General features: G+C 34.7%; 2 protein-coding genes across 2 annotated transcripts; one reads left to right on the forward strand and one right to left on the reverse strand.

Annotated features, from left to right (window-relative positions):
* Positions 1–1,096: 1,096 nt before the first annotated feature.
* Positions 1,097–6,058, forward strand: LOC140879976 (26S proteasome regulatory subunit 6A homolog). Its single transcript, XM_073283979.1, has 10 exons — positions 1,097–1,254; positions 1,404–1,520; positions 2,049–2,156; positions 2,579–2,770; positions 2,870–3,061; positions 3,718–3,836; positions 4,005–4,092; positions 4,420–4,539; positions 4,695–4,835; positions 5,617–6,058. The coding sequence occupies exons 1-10, from the start codon at positions 1,141–1,143 to the stop codon at positions 5,692–5,694; spliced, it is 1,269 nt and encodes a 422-aa protein (XP_073140080.1). The 5' UTR covers positions 1,097–1,140; the 3' UTR covers positions 5,695–6,058.
* Positions 6,059–6,826: 768 nt separating this feature from the next.
* LOC140881168 (protein root UVB sensitive 6-like) lies at positions 6,827–13,810 on the reverse strand. Its single transcript, XM_073286254.1, has 13 exons — positions 13,304–13,810; positions 12,958–13,056; positions 12,654–12,767; positions 10,987–11,058; positions 10,789–10,899; positions 10,584–10,703; positions 9,902–10,003; positions 9,717–9,789; positions 8,823–8,906; positions 8,628–8,692; positions 8,404–8,505; positions 8,150–8,329; positions 6,827–7,389 (listed from the first exon to the last, which is right to left on the reverse strand). Exons 1-13 carry the CDS (start codon positions 13,649–13,651, stop codon positions 7,324–7,326), a joined length of 1,536 nt encoding a protein of 511 aa, XP_073142355.1. The 5' UTR covers positions 13,652–13,810; the 3' UTR covers positions 6,827–7,323.
* Positions 13,811–18,455: the final 4,645 nt, after the last annotated feature.

Below are 18,455 nucleotides of genomic sequence, written 5' to 3' on the forward strand. Positions count from 1 at the left end.
GAAATTTGCAAACTATATTATAAATGAAAAAATATATGTATAATCCTTTGACGTAATGATATTATAAATAATAAATTTTCGGTATGTTTTAAATAAAATTTTCGGTATGCAACGCTGAATCACACAAGACACAACAGTGTCCGATATATTTGTGCAAAATATTTGGGGTATTAGGCCTAGTGGGATCAGGGTCACATTTATATATGACAAGTTCAGTGCTATAAATGAATCACATATTTAAATAAAGAGTAGTTATTTCGGGGGAAAAAAAAGTTATCTACACCAAAGTATAAAAATTTCAGACTGAATTGACATTTAAACATAAAAATCTATATCCCAAGTTCATAAAACAAATCAACATATATTTTTTGGAAATATTGTGTACAAATCTATGTGAATAACAATTCTAATGTTTTTTAAAAAATATATATCGTCACTTTGTTTGGTAGACTGAATTTGGAGTGGATTGAAATTGCAAATATTGTTTTAGTATTTGGCAAAATAAAATTTTAAAACGAGATTGATATTTAATGGGACTTCATGGGATTTCATTTAAATAAGTGAAATCCTTACAAAATTTGTCAGATTTCATGGGATTTGAGTTTATAAAAACAATAAAATTATTTTTAATGATAAATTTATAAACTTTAGTTATAAATTTAAGTTTTCATAACATTTTTTTTACGAAAATATCATATTTTTATATTTTATGCTATTAAATTTCAATATGTATTTTTTGCCAAACACCAAAATGGAGTTTGAATTATACGAATTTCAATTTTAATTTCAAATTTTATTTTTCAGACGTTCAAACATACCGGACTTAAACCCAAATTTATACCGTAAAAAAAAATCAAGTTTTATTTGGAGAAAAACAGATTTTATATGGCGGAAAACCAGGTTGATGGAGAGTCCACAATCTAAATTATTGTCACTTTGGGTTTTAGAAATAGAGTTTAATCCCGGGCTTGTTCTTCCAAGCCCACGGTTAAAATTGGACCATTAGCCCGTGACAGTATGTTGGCCCAATCATGGGCCCATATTCTTAAACCCCTTTTTCACAAGGAAGTCTTCAGACTCTTCACTTCTACGCATAGCATACCTCTCTCTCTCTCTCTCTCTCTCTCCGAGTGTCGGAAAATGGCGACGCCGATGGTAGAAGACAACTTCGAGGATGATCAGCTTTCTTCCATGACTACAGAAGATATAATTCGCGCCTCTCGCCTTCTTGATAACGAAATTCGAATCCTCAAGGTCATTTTCCCGATCATTTTTACTACGCCTATTTGAATATGGTGACGGATGATAAAATTTTGTGTTGATTATGATTTTACTTGATTTTTGAAATTCGGTGATACGTTTTGAGTCTTACTGCGCTGAATTCTTTCTCTTTTCTTTCACAGGAAGAATTGCAGAGAACGAATCTCGAGTTAGATTCATTCAGGGAGAAGACGAAGGAGAATCAAGAAAAAATTAAGTTGAATAAGCAGCTTCCTTATCTGGTCGGCAACATTGTAGAGGTATTTTTTATGTTCATCGCGGTAGTTAGTAGCTCTAAAAATTGGAATAATTGGTAGTAGATCTAAAAATTGGAATAATTTTGCGCCATCAAGGTGTTGTTCGAAAGTTTTTTGTAATGGCCTTTGAGAGAGAAGGGAACAGGATGAAATGAAATTCAGTCAGGAGGTTAAAAGGAACTCTAGGTGCTCAACCACGTTGTAGAAGCAAAGTGTAGTCATAGTGTCCATATGGTGAATTGCGGATGGTGGAGATGGTGCTGACTGCTGAGAGCTGTTCTAAATCTGTCAACGGGTTGCACTAAATATTGTTTCTTTATCGTTCTTTTCCTTTTTTATTTTTTAGAGTTCCGGGTGTGTGACCTGGCAACTTACTGTCATGAATGATTCTTAGAGGCTCTCCCTTGAGGTCGATTTTGTATTTGTTAATTCTTCTCATTTGACCAGTAGTTTGAGAATGTTTAGGACCTTTAGGTACTGTGATTTCCCGGTAGTTTTGAGTCATATTTTCCCATTCTATGCTTTTGTTAGATTTTGGAAATGAACCCAGAGGAAGAGGCTGAAGAAGATGGTGCAAATATTGATCTTGATTCACAGAGAAAGGGTAAATGCGTTGTGCTAAAAACATCCACTCGCCAGGTTAGATAGCATGTCTACATGCATTTTTCCCCCTTTTTTCTCTATTACTCTTCCTTAGTGTGCTCTAATTTGTGTGAAAAGCTGGTCAAAAGATCGTAGATGTTTTGTACTTTATTTTTCTTTTTATGGTAATCTTGTTCCCATTATATTGGAAGTAAAAAAGAACATATATGATATATCTGATTTTCTCTCTGTAAACCATACAATCCTCAACATAGAAATTAGTTGTAAAATCTGAAACTGTACAAGTATTACAATGGTAGCGTATGTTTATCTCCTACGTATATAATTGAATTGTAGGTACTAGATATGAATAATCCGAAGATGAAAATGTTTGTGAATTTTTTTTGTATTGATTATACCTTGAGTTGTAAACCCTCCTTGATAGATAATATTTTTACTGTGTACTCTGTCAAATGCAGACAATTTTCCTGCCTGTAGTAGGTCTTGTTGATCCTGACAAATTGAAACCTGGTGATCTGGTTGGAGTAAACAAAGATAGCTACCTGATCTTGGATACTTTGCCATCTGAGTATGATTCTCGTGTCAAAGCCATGGAGGTTGATGAGAAACCAACTGAAGACTACAATGATATTGGAGGCCTGGAGAAACAGGCAAGTTATTCCCTTCGAGACCAATTGTTATGGGCAAATTGTCATAAATCTTTTCTAACACTTCTATTCCTTAATGGGAATTCTTTATGATCGCTGCAGATTCAAGAACTGGTTGAAGCAATTGTATTGCCTATGACGCACAAAGAGAGATTTGAGAAACTAGGAGTTCGTCCACCAAAAGGAGTCCTTTTATATGGGCCTCCTGGGACGGGAAAAACTCTGATGGCCCGTGCATGTGCTGCCCAAACCAATGCTACTTTTCTGAAGCTAGCAGGCCCTCAGCTTGTACAGGTAAGTACGTTAAAGATTTTTTGTCATGTATTTACCGTCTGATGGATTTGATTAATCATCATCTTGAATATGTGTATTAGGTCACTTGATGATATCTTTATTTTTTGGTTTGTTGTAAAGTTGCATATTCATTTAGTGTTGGTGTGGTTAATGAGTTATTCAGAATTTGAAATTGGAGTACTGGATTGTTGTGAGTGCTGTACTGGATTTGATAAAATGCTGGATGAACCTCTAATTTCAGAGGAAGATTTTAATTTTTGAGTTTTCAAACTTCATCCAACTTTAGTTGATTTGTGTTTAAACTTTCATAGTAAGGCCAGTGATTTTGTAAGTTAATGATTTAGTTTATTCATTGTTCCGCTTTTTTAGTCATCTACACAATTCTTAATGCCCTTTTGAATACTTCATATTACATGCGTTTTGGTGGTGTTTCACATTTATATAATTTCATTATTTGGTTTGTTCGGCATCATCTGCTGACTGCTAAGAAATTTCTGTATAAGACACTGTCCTTGTGACATATGATTCTTGTTTAACCAGAGTAGCACTGCCCTACATTGAAACTCTAAAATACCCAACGAAGTCTCACATTTAAATAAGAGTATTTTCGTTTGATGACTTGAATCCAACATAATCAATTTTACTGTGGATTTTAGATGTTCATTGGAGATGGAGCAAAACTTGTTCGTGATGCTTTTCAACTTGCCAAAGAGAAATCCCCCTGCATCATTTTTATTGATGAGATTGATGCTATTGGCACAAAGCGTTTTGATAGGTGGCATTTACTTTCTAATTGTTTGTCTGATTGTCATTTGTTCCACTACTTCATTTATGTGATTCTCGAGGCTTAAATTGGGGAGCTGCTTCCTAGCCTGAGGACTGGTTGTTGAGGGCTTTTGTCTTTGTCTATACTGATAATTAATGATGCTTTCTGCTTATGCAGTGAAGTTAGCGGGGATCGAGAAGTGCAGAGAACTATGTTAGAGCTGCTCAATCAGCTTGACGGTTTTAGCAGCGATGATCGGATAAAGGTATTTTTTCTACTTGTTTATTTGTTCCTTTTTGTTGCTGACTTAGTGATCTTTGCATCTTGGAAGTTTTATAATTTTCATCTGATCCTCTCACCTCTTTGATTGGATGGAATTGCTTTGTGTTGTTCTTTTGGCCTTTGCTTTGTTTCATATACTTTATGTTGTTATTTCCATCTTTGATTGGTTGGATACATTTTATGCCGCCATTACAATATTTAAATCTGAACTCTGTAAAATGTGTTCCTTTTTGGTGCAGAAGCCCATGTATTGTTTCTAGTTTTTAATCTTATTATGCTTGTCTGTGGAACATTTTATTACCATGTTTAGGTCATAGCAGCCACAAATCGAGCTGATATCTTGGACCCTGCCTTGATGCGGTCTGGTCGACTGGATCGTAAAATTGAGTTTCCTCATCCTACAGAGGAAGCCAGAGCTCGGATTTTGCAGGTATACTGTATACCTTTTAGTCTAGATCAGAAACTATATATGATTATTTTCGTAAAGGATTTTTGGGTTCTGAAGTGAGTATGGTATCATGCCCAGGTTTTGTTATAAAGGAGTTCCTGTTGGAACATCTAAACTCTAAATCTCTTTGATCACAGATCCACTCCAGGAAGATGAACGTTCATCCAGATGTGAACTTTGAGGAGCTTGCTCGGTCTACTGATGACTTCAATGGGGCACAACTTAAAGCTGTTTGTGTTGAAGCAGGCATGCTAGCCCTTCGCCGCGATGCCACTGAGGTCTCTCTCTCCCTCCCCGCGCCCCCCTCCTCCCCTCACACACACACACAAGAGCATACTCGTGCATGTGCCCATTTATGTCTACTGAGACACTGGGGCATCTAAATGAGAGAGTGCTGTTTTATATGTAACACGCAAAATATATGTTCATCGTTTTTCGCGTGGCTAGCTAACACTTGGTAATCTAAGAATCTAATTGTCTCTTTGTATTGCACCTTAGTGGGTGCACATGAAATGTGCTAGGTTCATGGCTGGGGCATGTCCACCCTAGGATAGACATCATGCTGTGTTAATTAAATTAAATTAACTAAACAAATAAAACAATGGTGATTCGTTAGTATGAGTGGAAATAATTTGGCATTTGAAAAGGGATGGAAAGAATTTTGCATTTGAATTGAGTGAATCAACTTCAAATATCCCAGACAAGTGGTGTAGTATTCAAGCCCTGAACTTGATTCAGTATTGTCTTTGTTGGTTATGAGTATTGTAGTTCGGAAAAAGTGATATTGTTGAGGTTTATTGGAATTCAGTGTATATATGAACTTTGACAATCGAGCCTTGTCAAAAGTTTACACCATTTAACCTAAAACTTTTACCGTGGAAACTGAAGATTACGTTAAACTTTGAGCATGTAAGACTGTTGCCTTCACTTATCTCTGTCAACTTGTCTGGAGAATCAAAAATGTACGAGTTGCATCCTGATTTTCATGATTTCAAATCTCTCCTTTTTTCTGTCATTTAATGATATACATAAATATATGTCTGATCTTGATGTAAACAGGTAAACCACGAAGATTTTAATGAAGGTATTATCCAAGTTCAAGCGAAGAAAAAAGCCAGCTTAAATTACTATGCCTAGGTATCAAATGCTCTGAACCCTGTGGGACTCTTGATCATAAAAACTCAGGGAATCATGAATAAAATTCCCCTCAGAGTTGAAGATTAAATTATGACGAGGCCTATTCGTGGAAATAATGTCTGAATTTAGTAGTATGTGTAAACAAGCATACAAGTATAGGAACTGGACTGTGAAAGGCAGACATTGTTTTGCTTATAAGCATACTTTGTCCACCAAGTATTGTTTCATGATCTAGTTGTCTGATAAATTAAAGTCGCTTGTTTAGCCATTGAAATATGGTACCATATTGTTATTTTCTCTTGGCGTTTCTTGAAGAATGTAAGAATAAATGAACTGGTCAAGCCATCAAGACGATATGTTTTTTTTTTTTTTGTGACATGAGAACCCGCCCTTCTATGTGCCCTTCTGTGTGCACTAGATAAATCCCTGGACTAATCGACTAACACAATAGCCTGCAAATTATGTTAGTTAGGTAAACCCCTCCTCCGAATGAAATCCAATGGGATTCAGGCTAGGCAAGCCTTGTGTGACAGGTTAATCCAAGAAGATGTTGGTAGGAGAAATCGAACTTTTAACCTTTGGTTAAAAGTTCACATACTCCATCAACTTGAACACCCCTATGGGCGACGATATGTTACTTTTATTATGCAGAATAGTGGTGCAACAAGGCTAGCCTACTTCATATTTAATAGAGACGGATGAAATATGAATTTTAGCAGACACATCTTGCATAGGTTCATTTGGCAACAATAATAGATAGACGTTCTGGCACAGAACGATCGAATTAGTTATCATACGTCCATTGAACAATATAAGTTCATTATTATTTTAAATCACTTACAAATGAAGAAATATTGTTTTAGATATTTTGATAAATAAGTCCATCAAACATTTTCAAAGTAATACTGAAATAAGAAATATAATAAAATGTGTTTGGGAACAAAAATATAAATTTGTTACTGGAATGAAAAAGCTAAAAATGATTCAAAAAAAAAAAAGCTAAAACGGAGGTGGTGGATGATCTCCACACAAATCATATAGAAAAATTATAAACCACGCAGATGTGTAAACTGTAAAGGAAATAGAAGACGCAAGCAAGCAAATATTAAATATCTGCGCGAACAAAAGTATAGGAACGCGAAAAAGGGTTAAAATATTAAGGAAGATCACCACGGTTCACAGGATTGAATCTAATACATTGAAGCACACTTAAGAGGCATGCAGAGATTGTCCAACTAAATATACATAGATAAACTAAATATATCTAAAAAGCAGATGGAACAGGAAAGAATACAAAGTATACAGTATATTATATGTAGAACAAGGCAACCGTAGAATCCGTTCACTAGATCAGAAACATAATAAAAATTTGGAATCGACAGCATAATCTGACCTCTCAATCATCACATATGTGGTGGCCAGGTTCGAGTAGCAAGTCTTGGAAGCACATTTGATGCCAAAACTGATTTTGATGATCATGGTTCTCCCATGACTCTGATTATCGAAATCTAGCTGATGTTGTAGCAGTTCTGGGCATGTTCAAGTATAATGAAGTATAACAGGCAAACTCCAGATTTTCAGAGCATCGATGTTTTGACAGGATATTTGGAACACTAAATTTGTCATATCTTAACTGCCCAATTCACATAACCGTGCTCTGCCGGGATTAAGCAGTGATTCAGACATAACCCAACCCTTCAAAAAAACAAGGTGTCAGTTTATTGAGAGAATATTAAAAAACAATATTGCAAATGAAAGAAATTAGAAGCGAGAGGTGCTTCAGGTCAAGTTCTAACAATTTTTATATTGTTGGAACATATTTTTCCCATTCGGCGTTGTTGGAACATATTTATGTTTCAATAGATGGATTTAAAACGAACAATTCCAAATTTTCTACAAGTTCTTTTAAACCCAAGCACTATCTTAGTCCCGGGATGATGTTTAACAAACTCTCAAACAACAAAAAACACCTTTATCCTATTAAGTGGGGTCTACTAAAAATTAGGTATCAACTGTCTATGGCTGTTATCAAACATGACCAATACAGAAAAATCAAGTATTTGAGATCACGAAGTTGAAGCATTAGAAGCACACAAACCTAACAAACAGTAGCGAAGCAGGAAACCATCTAGGCTTTATACTAGTCGCCTTAATGATTCAAAGCATGAAGCTAGGAGCTGTCGGTAGGGGTTATACCCACCCTTCCCAAAAATAACTATCAAGGACTCGCCCATTACTGGCTTCGTGAAGCATAGGACAATGAGATTTACACAATTCAATGTCATGCACAATTTTACCACAGGCTCCACAATTCAATGTCATGCACGATTATACCACAGGCTCCACGGATTCAATAATAAGAGAACTGTTTATAGTCGTGCAAAGTAGCTAAACTTCAGTGCTCCTCCATGCAAGTTTCAATATTAGAGAGGAAAATAAGTAGGTCTGCCCTCACCTGTTCCGTAGCTTTATTCTTGAACGGTCCGTATAAAGCTGACACCATCTTATATGATTCGGCATTGTGAGATTGAAGATCAGACAATGTTGGTCGTACAACCGAAAAATCATGCTCTTGTTTCCCAGGGGAAGATAGGTTCTTATTGGAGGTGCGAACAATGTGAAGAAGCACGTGAGCCTATGATTAAAATGAATTTAGCAAGACACACCAACAGCGATAGTGACCATAATATCAAAAGTCATCCATCTTACATGAAAGGCAGCTTTCAATATATCGTCAGACTTTGCTTGATCCTTGAACAGAGCGTAGATTTTGCCCTTCAAAGGATTATAGGTAACTATATATTGCTCTTTCTGTTGCCAAAAAAAATTCATTATGCCGCTGTAAGCCATTCAAAGTTGTAATGGACAACAATGTAAATGTACAGGTACAGCCCCAAAAATAAAAATATCTTCTGCTCAGCATGTTAGCATACCTCAAAAATTGGCTCTACAGCAAGATACGAATTAGGATCTTGGAATGCATCTTTAAACCGCGGACCTGCAAAAGTAGCAGAAAATAGTATGATCAACATTCTCACAAAAAAGATGTTCTATAAAATAAGATGAAAAGCAACAAAAATATGCTAAGCACGAATGAGGGCGAGAAAAGGACATGGCTTTTCATGTACCAAGAATAATATCCCTGTGTTCCTTCCATGGGAGATTAAATATATTTTCCATTGAATTTCCCTCATGCAACGTTGGAACTTGCCCTGGAAAATAAAGACACATCAAAAGTTAGAGTGGTATCATAGGGTGTAAATACTTTTCTATTAGAAGCACAAAATCATGTCCTCGTTTGTTTCCAACTTTACTAAAGGGATACCACATCCCTCTTGCTTTGCTGAAGGTCTAGACAAACTAGAAATTTGAGCTCTCTTTTCTGCAAGTTAGTCATGCAAGCATGGGCCAGCACTCTCTAAAGCATCTCTCAAATCTCAATAGTCAACCACCATGTTCACATACTTACTGAAACTTATTTAAAAATATTCCCTTAACATGCAGTTTTTAAGTGTAAGGTGTAAGGTTAAGGTGTAATGCTAGGTGTACACCTAGTATTTCTCTATAAATTATAACAATGAATCGAACGCTTTCCAAAGTCATTACTTTCTCCGAGGTTTGATCAATATCATGCATAATCAGTCTACCTCTGAGACAACGAGAAATAATACTTCATGGAGCGAAGTATACGACTCTACAGGCAGGAACAAGTAGTTTTCTCAGGGGGACCGGGAACCGACCAACTTCCCAGAAGACCTGATATTTTCCTTAACTGGGTTATTTGACAAAAATAAATTAATAGAACTTAAAAACAGCTTTCTTCACCTGATAGGCAGAAAGGAACATGAAAAAAGACGGGCCCGTTTGAGAAGTTCTGACCATATGTTACTATTTTCGTTACCAAAGATAAATAATTCATTCATCACATTCTCCGATCAATATGATATACAAACAAAACCAAAGCTAAAAGAGCAATGAACATGCGGCACAAGCACACACAGAGAAGATGAACTCATTCTGACCTGTCTTCAAGAATGATTCTACTGCCACAGTGAATCTTGCTCGATTCAGCGTATGCAATACCACAGATTTCACCTAGAAGAAAAATAGCGTATTCATCTCAAATCGGTGGTTATATTAGCTGGGAGAAAAGAAAGTAATAAACAAAAAGGGAAACAAAAGGTCTCATGTTTTCTCTCTATCCAACCTCTTGGTAAGAGCTCATCAAATACCCACATGAGAGCAGAGTAAATGTGGTAACCAAGGATGGATTTTGCTTAGACAGCATAATGCTCAGTCCTGTTCCAAACTTCACAAGAAAGAAATTCAATAATCAGTTCCAACGCAGAGACAAAACTACTTCAGATTAAAAATGCAAGAACTAAGTTGCAAGTTCAGTCCAAAAAGTCAAGACACTTATGACAAGCCAGAAATGAAAAATTCTTCATAAGCATAATGGATTGATAGGATCAAATGCATTAAGTAGGCAGGTGACCAGGTTAGACCCCTTCCTTTTGTACCCCTTATCCAAGACCATAAAACTACTTGGTGGTTAGCTACCCACCCATAGCTACCTTCTAAATCCCGCTACCAGCCTACAACACACCCGGTACCTCAACTTGCAAGGTATATTTCCTTCCATTCCACCAGTTTCACATTAGTGACTCTTCGTTTGATTTTCGAATAGATGAATTAAGGGTTCGAATTTATCACTGAGAGGATGTAATAGAAGAACTGGACTTCTAAATTCTAATAACCTCTCGGGAATCAGCAATAAACTGGATTAATGCATTCACTCATGGGCCAGAAGTTTAGAATAAGTTTATTCAGCAATGGTGCTCCTTTTCCACAATTTACAATGTTGTAATTTTTCAATCAGACAAGCATACCAGATCAGCCATATTCGCAACACATTCTCCTTTGGCAGTCACATCTCCAATATTTTCGCCCCTAGCAAAGGCTTTGTAGATTGGGGTTCGAGTTGAAGCTGATGTCACAGCAGCGACATTCTATAAGAAAAGCACAATGAACATCAACGTAATTAGCCAGGATTGCATGACGCAGACAAGTGAAAGAGACAATGGATGATACGACCTTGGAAACATTGGCTATACAGGCCAATGGAAGAAATAAATGGGGAACAGCCGCAGTTGCCAACTCTAAACCAGCTCCCAACTCCATCATGATATCGCCAGCAAACCTAAGCTGTGTAAGAAAAATCATCAGACAAGTTGTTATTTCTATAAAATAATTTAGAAAAGGGACTCCTTTGACCTCCAAATTTTTACATACCTGCTTTAGATCATAATCAAATTTCTTTCCCTGCCGAGCAAATAGCATCTTCCCAACCCGTCCAGCACCATCCTACAGTTAAGTATATCAAGGAACATGATTTAGATCACTTTATCACAAGACTTCATCTAGACCAATGTATGATTGCTATAACTGAAATTAGCAACTCAATCAAAATCTATAAATTGCTGTTGAGTATGTAAAGCAACGTGACATCTACATCCTAGATGAAAACAAGTAGCTCAATTTTAATACATCAATTCGCTTTTTTAGTCTCATTTGCTTTTATCATATGTAAAGATAATTCAGAAATAAATAGCATCATGATATTTCATTCAATGAGGTTATATTATAGCTTCGATTTTGAAAGAAAAAAAATCACTTGAAACAAAACGGCATTAGCCTATATGTGTTTGGGGTAGAAAAAAAGCGTGTAAAATTTTAAAACAGCTAATTTTTAATGGGTTTCCTAAACATTAATTTTTTTTAGACTCAGAGTTAGAGAAGCGGAAGCCCTTACAAAATTTCCTAAAAATAAAGCATATATTAAATCAATGCTAGTATGCTACACTTAAAAACAGTGGAAAGTGATGGATGTGAATCAAATGAAATTTAGATAAAAATTGGAAAGTTCGGTTTATAAGCTTCCTAGTCGAATATATATAACTCAAACATTGTTAACATGCACTTACTGGAAAGAAAAAAACGATAAAACTTGAATTCTTACATCCAGATTGGTATATTAGCAGGACAAAGATGCGTACTATTTTTCACAGTTTTAAGGTATTTTATACATCTCCAAAACTTAATATATTGCTGGGAGAACCATTGTATCCCACATAGGCTCCACAAGAAATCACGGAACACGATAAATTTGGGGGATTCTTCTATCCCAAAGTAGTCTTTTCGATGACGGCTCTTCTCTCGAGCTTATGGGCTAACATACGTGTTGTTGATATGAGCAAACGCAGTAGAACGAGCAACTTAGGAAAGGTGTCTATCATATCAGTGTCAAAGATATTGCCATGCGCATATTACAGGTTGGATTGCGATGTTTGGGCAGAATATTGATGGATGAGTGAAAGACATCCTGACATCCAAGACCATTTTCTCGAGGGGTGGACAATGTTAACCGTGGAATGGTTAATAAGTTTGCAGACTCACCAAGCTAGAGATCTAGTCCTCTAGCTTTGGTCTTTCCTCTCGAACTTAATGGCTAGCAAAATCTATTACACGAAAAATATACAATACACTAAAATAATAAGTAATCTAAGTAGTCCTGGATTGTTTAAAAACATGTGCTGAACATGACGAATGTAAAGATTGATGGAATAAGATGTCAAAGTATATAGCAAAAATAGAGGCAACCAAATATGACCTTTGAACCACTATTTGAAGCATATCTCTGTTACCACTTACCCCTGACCACACTGAAATTTATTTCACGCTTCAGGGTTTCAACACTTTTCTGTCAAGCATTTGAAACATGTCCTAACTATCTAGGATACAGAAGCAAAATCCATGCACCTCTGAACTACAAGTTAACAATCATTTTAGTCTTCGTTTTTTTTCCGAAGGTCGAATAGCACTCGCACAAATACGGACTAAAACATGATTTTATACGTCCATTTCAAAATTAGATAGATTGCATCGGTTTTTGTTGATACCTTTATAATCCAGTTGATAGCCACAGCTCCTGGCACGGAACTATTTCTTGATACTCCCACTGAATTTAGAAGAGTTTGAGTTGTGAAAACACCCATTGCCCCGCCAAAGAAATACTACAACAGAATGATCACAAGGGAGAAGCAACTAAACATGTCACCATACTGTAGTATATAGGAAGCAAATACATCATTTATGGTTTCAGTGTGTGCAGGATATATATCATTATGGGTGGAAATGGGAGGTAAACCTCTGATGCCCGTTAGTTACAGGTTAACCTTTTGATTAAAAAAATATAAAGAGTACCTTTAAAGCTCTCCACGTCATATAAGGAACATAAGAAGGTGAAACCGAATCAGGAAAACCTTCTGGAACTACATAAGACCTTATAAACGCCATCAACTCCTGGAACAGGCACAACCGAATTCAGGCAAGATTAAGAAAGGTGTTTCATAATTTTTCGTGCGCAATTGTACGATGCAAGGTATTTCATAATTTTCATGTGACAAAATGTCCATTATTACATCAAGGTCTTCAAAATGCAGGTATCAGGCCATCAATGCAAATAAAAAGTTCGATTGCTCGATTAAATTATTTCAACGACGCGGAAAGATGGGGGCAAAAAAAAAAAAAAGAGGAAGAAAATACCGACATCAACTGGAGCCTGGGGTGACTGCAAGCAGACAGCACGAATACAGTTCTTCTTCAATTGCTTCGATCCATGACTTCTAAAACCATCGTTCTCAGCTAAGTATTTCCATCTCCTGCCATCGATCTCCTCGCAACAGATCACCCTCAAGCTCGAGTCCACGAATGGATCATTGGAAAGTCCGCCGAGCCTCAAATCCTGCCTCTCCGGCGTCACCGCCGCTGCCGAGGGGTAAGACGGAGGCGCTGATGCTAGGTTCGCACTAATGCGAAGCGTCTCCCTCACCAGAAGCCTCGAATCCGTGGACGCAATAGTTTGGGAAGCCGAATTGGAAGGGTGCTTGAGCTTCATCGCAAATTTTTCAGAATTCGATCACACACTTCTTCGATTGCATATACAAATAAATGCTTTGCACGTATATATATAGAGAGAAAGAGAGAATTCCTGGTTTTGGTTCGTTGTGTGCTTTTGCTCTCTCTCTCTCCTCCGCACCATGTGATGTGCGGGGAGGGCATTTTGATGGAAAAGGCAATGCCAGGGGTTTGATTGGATGACATGTGGGTGTATCAAAGACAACTGAAACGGACACGTGCAAGTGATTGCAGCAAGGAAACGCACACCTACTGCTGTGACTGTTTTCCGTTTCGGTTTCTGCTTAATTACTATTATTATTATGGAAAATTATATGTTTCTTAATTTAGGAAATATATAATGGTGTGGTGTCATTAACTAAACTTTTTTAATTAATTATAACATTAATATACGTAGAACCCCGCCGCCCCATTCTCGGATACGATACGCGTTGGTGCTTATTTTTTGTGTGCGTCGGCCAAACCAAATTACATTGAATCAATGATGTAGGACTAATTCTTTCGATAAAATATTGACATGAAAAATTGAATTAATATCTACTAGTTTATTGATCATCTGGTCCACGTCTGGACCTGACATGAGGCGAGTGAGTTTATTGTTTCAGGTCCAAGTTTAAAAGAGGGCCCAAAAAGGTTAATAAACTATTATTAGTGTATGTGTGCATAAATTTTTTTAAAATGTCATGATTTTGTAAAAAAAAATAGTATTATCGCATTTTTGTCCTCTTCATCAGTCATCTTTTTATCTGAATCTGAAGTTCTCATCACATCGCATGACAATTAATGGAGAACGACTATTAGGTTTCAAAACTTTCACCACTCTCTTTCATTATCGATTCTTGGATTTCATAGACTACATGTTATTTTTATTTTTTAATTTTTATGATTTTTTTTTGGAATGTTTGTGATTATTTTTTTATTCGTGACATGATTAAGTATAATATAAGAAATTTCTTCAACTGGTGCATTATTTTTTTTTATTTTCGTGTTTTGTCAAATAATTGATGTTTTTGCTAATAAAATAGCTAAATATTATTTAATTGATTATTTATAATACTTTAGTTTATTATTTAATGGCATTATAAAGTTTTTTAACAGAATATGTTTTTTTATAACTAAGAGAGTGTTGACTGAGTTTATAAGCTCTGAAACAACTTATAAACTCTTCCAATTTGTTTGAAATTTTTTTTTTATTAAAAAACTTATAAGCTATCAAAATAAATTGTTTGACCGCTTATAAGTTATTTTTAAAAGTGAGTCACCCCCATTTTTTTAGAAAAAATCTTATTTTGATATTTTACTTCTCCATATTATCCTTATATATTTTATTAAGTTCTAACCACGCCTTCTGCTCATTTTTTTGTAGATAATTTATCAATTTCTTTCTCTAAATTAAAATAAAAAATAGTTTTATTTTGTTAATATATGTTTAACATTTATGATAAATTTAAAACTATTTTTGTATGTATATTACTATTTATATTACTTTCATATTATTATAATTTTTTTGGTAATTTCGACAATAAAAAGATCTTATAATACCAAAGTCCAAACACATCAACATCTTTAAGTTTTTTAAAATAAGTAATCCAAACACTTTAATATAAGTTGTTTTTAATAAAATTAGTCAAACACTCTTTGCATATTTGGTTTCAAAAACTCTCTTAAATAATTTTAAAAAGTTGAAAAAATTATTTTAAAGTTCGACTCATACCCTAAAAATCATAGGTACGACTCTGGTCCACCAGTTCGGACACCCAAAAAAGTGAGAATTGTTGAATTAACTTTTTTAATGACATGAAAATTCATAGATGTTATATTTTTTACACGCACTTAATTAATTCATAGACTAATGCAATATCCTGCAAACTATACTAGTCAGATCAACCGTACAGAAATGATGATAATGACATGGTAATAAAAATATACATATGTGATGATGAAAAATGAGATGCTAAATCGAAAGATGATGATAACATAATTATTTTTAAAATTTATTTATTGTAAAAATTGATATAAATGTGAGAACGATAAAGATATTGAATTCAATTTTTCGAACCAAAATACATGCAATGTAATACAGTGGGAAAATTCATAATAAAACTAGCACAAATCTGATTTATAGTATGTAAATATTTGAAGTTCATTGTAGATGTACGTAAATGAGACATGAAAGGTTGGACATTCGCTAGAGGTGTCAAAATGAGTAACATTCCTCCGGGGTTGGCCTATCCCATCATATAAAATAAGTGGATTGGATAGACAATTTTTCAATCCATCAAATGACGGAACGGTCCGTCCCGGCCCCGATCCCGTTTAACAATGGGTTGTTGCGGGTTGTGAGTCGGTTCGTCTCAATCCGTTAAATTACACGTAAATCCGTCAAGTTGACAGTATCGTCACCTAAAATATGTGAGTTGATTGGTGTTTTCCAACCCGCTCCGGCCCACATAATGGTAGGTTATAGTTATTGTGAGTCAACACGTCCCGCTAGTTTGTTTTGACACATCTAACATTCAGCTGAGAATGGACATTTAATTTAGTCCCTCTCTTCAATTAATGGCTCGAAGAATAAGATACCCAATATTTATAGTTATGTTTTTTAATTAATCTTTATTCATTTTTTATAGATATATTAATATTAATCAATCTGTAATAAATTATAACTATATATGCCTAGAGGCTAGAGCCCTAGACCGAGAGGTTATATCATGTTTGTATTTAATTATATTTTGAATAAATGAAACTTTGAAATTTACCCATGAATTTAATAAATCGAACATATTTTATTTTTATGTTATAGAAACCCAAACACATTTACCCCATTTAGTATGAAGTTTTGTGCCTAATATTTAAAAACACATAGTCTAGAATAATATTAATTTTACTAGATCATATATATATATATATATATATTTTACACAAAGTGTGATAAAACACAAAAAAAATCAAGATTCTAGAATACTATTGATTTTAGATTAAATAATTTTGTTTTTGTTTTTGTTTTTTTTCGACGCAAAGAGTAATAATGCAATCGGTCCTACCGTCTCCTACGTTACTATGCCAAGCTTACCACGACATGTTCAAGGTTTTCCATTTTATATATATCAACGTGAATATAGTTATGAAGGAAAATCTTGCCGAGACATAAATGCCATTTATTGTGTAAAGAAATTTTTTTTAAAACGATGGAAAGCAACCGTCCACCATTTTTAAGAGGAAACTATATTAGTTTTATTATTTATTGTAGAAAAAAACTATAGTCTGATCGATTAATTTTTTGATATAAATCTCATATTTTATTCGACTTATGGAAAAAAATATTATTTTTCATTTTATATATCGATCAGATCAATTCATTTAAAAAAAACATATAATTGTTATTATTATTATTTTCAGAAGATTCTCCTTGAAATGATCCGAGTACTAAGCTAAGATATTAGACAACTTAGTTTTGAATTTGGACCCATTAGGCAGGTGGAGTTAGTTGACAGTTGAGAAACCAACAACAATTTGCACATTCTAGGCTGGAATTAATGTTTTGAGATTGGACTTTGGAGTCCAATAGGATGTATTAAATATAATTAATTATCATTATTACTTATTTTTTAATTACTTTTTTGTAGGGGTGGGTGGGGTAATTATTTGCGAGCCTTGGTCCAATTTTCCTTCTTTTTTCCAATGTCGATTTCGTATATATACACCAATGCCAAAAAAATCGTCATTTGCCTAGTTTGCCTTGGTGGGTTTCAACGTAACTCTCCTATGCACGCAAACAAAGCAGTGAATTTAGCAAGAATATCGTGTAATTACGTAACACACGTTAGCAACTCATACTCTTTTTGTCAGCGAATTCAAGAACGTTACTCTTTCAAACCATGATATTAAAATCCAAAAAGTAATTCAATAAAACATTGTACTAAGTGATGTGATTAGGATTTAGGAATCTGGAGTTATATACCTGTGTACATGGACATGGAATATGTAATCAATGTTGTTTGTGATAACCAAAAAAAAATATCATAATGATATGATAAATTTATAGGATTCATGATTCATGAATAGCATTTTAAAAGTGCTATGAATTTACTCATTCAAACATGTAACACAAAATACATTGAAGTGGTAATAGTTTACTGTGAGTTATGTATGAGTGTGAGCGATAACAATAACTTAAATTGTAGTCGATGAAACTATGTCGAAGCAAGATCATAATTAAGCAATGTTGATCCATGATTAGAAATAAAGTTGATCCGTGATTATAAATAAACCATGCATACATAAACAAGGGATATAATCATGACAAAAGAGTTATACGTCACTGTGAATGATAGAAAAAAATATTATGTCTCAATTCGATAAATTAGTAGCTAAAAAAACCAAGAAGAAGAATTATAATAAATCATTATTTGCAAGCATCCTTAATGTTTTTCAATGTTTCGACATTAGCTATAAAATTCTCTGTATATTTTATGTTAACAAACATTGATATATTGTTTTATGGTGAGTATTTATCCAAAAAAATAATTTAGGCGTATATGAAATATTCATCATGTATTAGACTATTTTTTAAGTGTATTGGGCTGAGGAGTTTACAGAAAATGAATTTCATGCATCACTTATGAGCCAATGACCATGAGCTCTCAAGGGGATGGGATTTCGTGATTTTATCGCATTCAATCAAATTTTACGGCCAAAACAAGCTTAGAGGGTTCTTGTCCATCCAGATTCCTTAGCGGCCAGGATCTATTAAGCAAAATATTTTCCATATTAATTGCAACTAT

The sequence above is a fragment of the Henckelia pumila genome, chromosome 2, assembly GCF_033568475.1.
Source record: "Henckelia pumila isolate YLH828 chromosome 2, ASM3356847v2, whole genome shotgun sequence".
Classification (NCBI taxonomy): domain Eukaryota; kingdom Viridiplantae; phylum Streptophyta; class Magnoliopsida; order Lamiales; family Gesneriaceae; genus Henckelia; species Henckelia pumila.

Bases quoted from the DNA above. Each gene is read 5' to 3' on its own strand.
- LOC140881168 (XM_073286254.1), bottom strand. From the start codon at position 13,651: ATGAAGCTCAAGCACCCTTCCAATTCGGCTTCCCAAACTATTGCGTCC. The intron at 13,057-13,303 runs GTCGGTATTTTC...TGCCTGTTCCAG, and splicing joins CACCCCAGGCTCCAGTTGAT to GAGTTGATGGCGTTTATAAG. The intron at 11,059-12,653 runs GTATCAACAAAA...ACTTAACTGTAG, and splicing joins CTATCAACTGGATTATAAAG to GATGGTGCTGGACGGGTTGG.
- LOC140879976 (XM_073283979.1), top strand. From the start codon at position 1,141: ATGGCGACGCCGATGGTAGAAGACAACTTCGAGGATGATCAGCTTTCT. The intron at 4,093-4,419 runs GTATTTTTTCTA...TACCATGTTTAG, and splicing joins GCAGCGATGATCGGATAAAG to GTCATAGCAGCCACAAATCG. The intron at 4,836-5,616 runs GTCTCTCTCTCC...TGATGTAAACAG, and splicing joins TTCGCCGCGATGCCACTGAG to GTAAACCACGAAGATTTTAA.